The sequence below is a fragment of the Oncorhynchus clarkii genome, chromosome 4, assembly GCF_045791955.1.
Source record: "Oncorhynchus clarkii lewisi isolate Uvic-CL-2024 chromosome 4, UVic_Ocla_1.0, whole genome shotgun sequence".
NCBI classification, from domain to species: domain Eukaryota; kingdom Metazoa; phylum Chordata; class Actinopteri; order Salmoniformes; family Salmonidae; genus Oncorhynchus; species Oncorhynchus clarkii.
In genome coordinates this window covers 51,989,051-51,993,891 of record NC_092150.1, presented here as the reverse complement: position 1 = coordinate 51,993,891, position 4,841 = coordinate 51,989,051, and the positions used below count along the sequence as shown (strand labels likewise).

Sequence of the window (4,841 nt, the reverse complement as noted above, 5' to 3'; positions counted from 1 at the left end):
AATGGAACACTTTTTTGTCATCACTCAAACTAACAGCTCAAAAACCACACAGAATCTGGGAATAATGTGTACATCACTGGTTAGAAGACAACTTGTAGAAAACAGCTAGCTACATATTGATTCAAGTGGGTCGCCAACGCGGTAAGTGCAACACAACTCTTTTTGTTAGTCACTTTTTGTTAGACCACATAAATAGTACTCTTCCATTTCAGAGCCTGGATTTTTCCCAAGGCTAATATCCATATCACGCTGAAGTCAATTGAACAGGGGGCAAACGTTTAGGGTTCTACATTGTGACTTCATTAAAATACTCCTACTACAATGTACTTGTACTCCTACTACATTCTACATGTTGAGATTTTATTTCATTGATATCGTGAAACAACTCTTTCATGTATGTTTTTTCTGATGTTTGATCAGAGATCTTTTGCTAGAGTATCTCTTGTCACATTGATCACAGCTATAAGGTTTCTCTCCTGTGTGTGTTCTCTGGTGTATAGTCAGACTGCTAGAAGTAACAAAACTCTTCCCACATTGATCACAGCTATAAGGTTTCACTCCTGTGTGTGTTCTCTGGTGTGATATCAGGCTGAATGACTGACTAAAAGTCTTCCCACATTGTTTACAGTTATATGGTTTCTCTCCTGTGTGTGTTCTCTGGTGTTTAGTCAGACTGCTAGAAGTAACAAAACTCTTCCCACATTGATCACATCTATAAGGTTTCTCTCCTGTGTGTGTTCTCTGGTGTGATTCTAAACATCCTGAAGAAACAAAACTCTTTCCACAGTCAGAGCAGCTAAAAAGTTTCTCTCCTGTGTGTGTTCTCTGGTGTTTAGTTAGACTGCTACATGTAAGATATCTCTTCCCACATTGATCACAGCTATAAGGTTTCTCTCCTGTGTGGATTCTTTGATGAATTGTAATGCCTGCTGAGGAGGTGAATCTCTTCCCACAGTCAGAGCAGCAGTGAGATTTTTTCCCTGTGGGTCTCTGCTGGTGCTTCTTGAGGAGTTCAGATCTGGAGAGACCTTTCTCTGCCTCGTCAGCATCATGAGGTTGTCGAGGCTCCCCAGAGGATCCAAGATAGTCACGTCTCTTTCCTGTGTGAACAGAGTCAGGCAGATGGTTAAAGGCCCACAACAGCGGAAATCCATAGTAAAATGTGATGCCAACAGCGTAGCCATGTTGTACAACAATTGACATCTGTAATGAATGTTAAAATTATTTGACAATTGTCTTAAGACCGTCAAGTGAGAAAGTTCTAGTTTGTCTTGTTTTCACATTAGTAGTAACATCGATGATTGTAGGCCAGAAATAAGTTATTCAAGTTGTTGAAATCCTAAGCACTGTGCCAGACGACCTTTGGTCTCCAATATCGGCCCCTTTCTGTGTTTGCTAAAATTTGCTAAAATTGGTAAAAACTCAACTCGTCGTGTTTGGAGGACAAAGAATGCCGAGTTGCATCCAAAGAACACCATACCTACTGTGAAGCATGGGGATGGAAACATCATGCTTTGGGACTGTTTTTCTGCAAAGTGACCAGGACGACTGATCCGTGTAAAGGAAAGAATGAATGGGGCCATGTATCGTGAGATTTTGAGTGAAAACCTCCTTCCATCAGCAAGGGCATTGAAGATGAAACGTGGCTGGGTCTTTCAACATGACAATGATCCCAAACACACTGCACGGGCAACGAACAAGTGGCTTCGTAAGAAGCATTTCAAGGTCCTGGAGTGGCCTAGCCAGTCTCCAGATCTCAACCCCATAGAAAATCTTTGGCGGGAGTTGAAAGTCTGTGTTGCCCAGCAACAGCCCCAAAACATTACTGCTCTAGAGGAGATCTGCATGGAGGAATGGGCCAAAATACCAGCAACAGTGAGTGAAAACCTTGTGAAGACTTACAGAAAACGTTTGACCTCTGTCATTGCCAACAAAGGGTATATAACAAAGTATTGAGATAAACTTTTGTTATTGACCAAATACTTATTTTCCACCATAATATACAAATAAATTCATTAAAATTCCTACAATGTGATTTTCTGGATTTTTTTTCTCATTTTGTCTGTCATAGTTGAAGTGTACCTATGATGGAAATTACAGGCCTCTCTCATCTTTTTAAGTGGGAGAACTTGCACAATTGGTGGCTGACTAAATACTTTTTTGCCCCACTGTACACATGGTTAGCAGATGTTAATGCGAGTGTAGCGAAATGCTTCAGAATGCTGTGGTAGCCAGACCACCATGATTTTCCAAATCATGTCCAATCAACTGAATTTACCACAGGTGGACTCCAATCAAGTTGTAGAAACATCTCAAGGATGATTAATGGAAACAGGATGCACCTGGACTCAATTTCGAGTCTCATAGCAAAGGGTCTGAATACTTATGTAAATAAGGTATTTGATTTTTCTTTATAATAAAATGAGATTTTTTTTCTTCTAAAAACCTCTTTTCCCTTTGTCATTATGGGGTATTGTGTGTAGATTGATGAGGATTTGTATTTATTTAATCCATTGTAGAATAAGGCTGTAACGTAACAAAATGTGGAAAGACTTTAGTGACATAAATAAGGGGTTAAAAACATTTTTTTATTCTCTCTCAGATAGAGGACAGACACTTCAGAACAAACTTCCTTTAGATTTTTTGGGGGAAACAATGTTACTATGGTTACTGTTGTTCCATGTGAGTGTTATTCAATGTGTTACTATGGTTACTGTTGTTCCATGTTGTGAATGTTATCTAATGTGTTACTATGGGTTACAGCAGTATGGACTAATAATTGTGTCTTACAATTCAAAATCAGAAAGACAAATTATCCTTGGAGGGTGTTTCTACAGGACTATACTGGGGAAGCCCTTCATGTTGGAGGGTGTTTCTACAGTACTACACTTTTTCTAAAGAGACTCACTTATATCTTCACCACAAACCCCTCCCCTTCTTCTTGTCTCAACATTTTAAATTATACTCAAGAGACATTATCTTCACACCAATTTGAGCTGCTTGTCACTGACATCCGCAACTCAGTAATCAACGAGGCCTATTGCCACACACACTACCCAAATAGGCATAAGCCTACAAGCTTGTGATTTGAAACCATACACAGCTATTTTTTTAAAGAAGCTAATGATCCCTGATTCCTCTGTGGCAACGTCACGCTTTCTGGTAAAGGATTTTCTTTCTTTCTGTATAGACAGGAGTTATTATATAATTTGGGCAAATTTATCTCAATTTATTTACCTGTTGGACCCACCACTATGCCATTTCTCTCCTGTTCTATTGGACCCATCACCCTGTCATTTCTCTACTGTTCTATTGGAGACCCACCACTATGTAATTTCTCTCCTGTTCTATTGGACCCACCACTGTGTCATTTCTCTCCTGTTCTATTGGAGACCCACCACTATGCCATTTCTCTCCTGTTCTATTGATTTTCATATCAACTTTATTTCGTTGTCCAGAAGCCAAAGGCACAGTCCTAGTTGGTGCAGCTTTAGACTCCACCTCTTTTTAAGTTCCTAAAAGAGATTTTCATCTGTCAGATATGAACCTCTATCAGGTGGACTGTATAGAACGGTGTGTTCATCTCTGTCAGATATGAACCTCTACCAGGTGGACTGTATAGAACGGTGTGTTCATGTCTGTGGATTACAATGGATGACAATAATAAGAAGTATACCCAAAGAAAGGGGAGGCGGGAGCTAGAGAATCCGCAGTGGCGCAGTGGCAGTGGCGCTTTGTGTACAACGACTCCCCTTGTTTGGGGAGACAAGACATCTTGTTATTATATCCATAAACTTTGGTGTAGCCAAGCCAACCCAACTCTCACATGGCACTATTGGGGAGCACGGTGTGCCGTAAAACATCACTACACGCCGTGCCCCCCAGTCTGCGGTCAGCAGATAGACCCTCCTTAAATATATATGTAAAGTCACTTTTTAGAAACAAAACGGAAAAAACAAGGGGTAGCTTGCTCTCTGCGCCGTCTGATTCTAGACATATCGGTCCTCATCCTAGGGCCCTTCATTGAAGAGGTATTGACGAGCCAACTCCGAATATGCAAAGTTAAATACCGATTTAAGGCGGTACTTACTGGTGTTAATCAGATATCCTATCTCCTCTTCTTCATCTTTCAATGTGACAGTAATCTCCCCTTCCTTCTTCACTCCAAAAACTGCATCCTCCTCTTCTTTTACTGTAACAACCTCCTCTTTCACTCTGAACGAGTCTTTCTCTTCTTCTTTCACTGTAACAGCCTCACCCTCTACTTGTTTTTGTATTTTGACATCCTCTTCCTCCTCTTTCACGACAACGTTCAGCCACAGACCCTCTTCCTCCGTCCAGCAGACTTCCTCTTCTTTAACAGGAGGGGAGAAGTTTAGGGAGCTCATGTTCGGAGATGTTAGCTAGCTAGCTAGCTAGCTATCATTAGTGACCATGCTAGTGCTAACTTACACAGCCAGCTACTATAGCTGACTAATAAAAAATTACGTAATATTAAATTAAATAGGTTAACAAGTAGATACGACAGAAGTGTGTCTAAAACATATTAGCTAATATACGCCGAAAGCGTATAAACAGCTGGAATCTTTCGGCTATGTTGGCTAGCAAGCTATCGAGGTGGTTGACGAGCTGTTTATGAAGAACCATCCCCTAGATTATACGTCACGCTAGCAGCATCGCATGAAAGACGCATATCGCCGTCTGCTGCCTGGAGTGGGAAACGCAGTTGAGGATCATATTTTATTTTCAAACAAAGATTATTTTAAATGAGCTTAATTAAATAATACATTATATTGAGACATACAAAGACAGGAATGTGTTGATTGATTAGTGTGAATAAA

General features: G+C 40.4%; 1 protein-coding gene across 1 annotated transcript; it reads right to left on the bottom strand.

Annotated features, from left to right (window-relative positions):
* Positions 1 to 346: 346 nt before the first annotated feature.
* LOC139406931 (zinc finger protein 664-like) lies at positions 347 to 4,637 on the bottom strand. The gene is made up of 2 exons (XM_071150095.1): positions 4,091 to 4,637; positions 347 to 1,100 (listed from the first exon to the last, which is right to left on the bottom strand). The coding sequence occupies exons 1-2, from the start codon at positions 4,386 to 4,388 to the stop codon at positions 391 to 393; spliced, it is 1,008 nt and encodes a 335-aa protein (XP_071006196.1). The 5' UTR covers positions 4,389 to 4,637; the 3' UTR covers positions 347 to 390.
* Between the last annotated feature and the right edge of the window lie 204 nt (positions 4,638 to 4,841).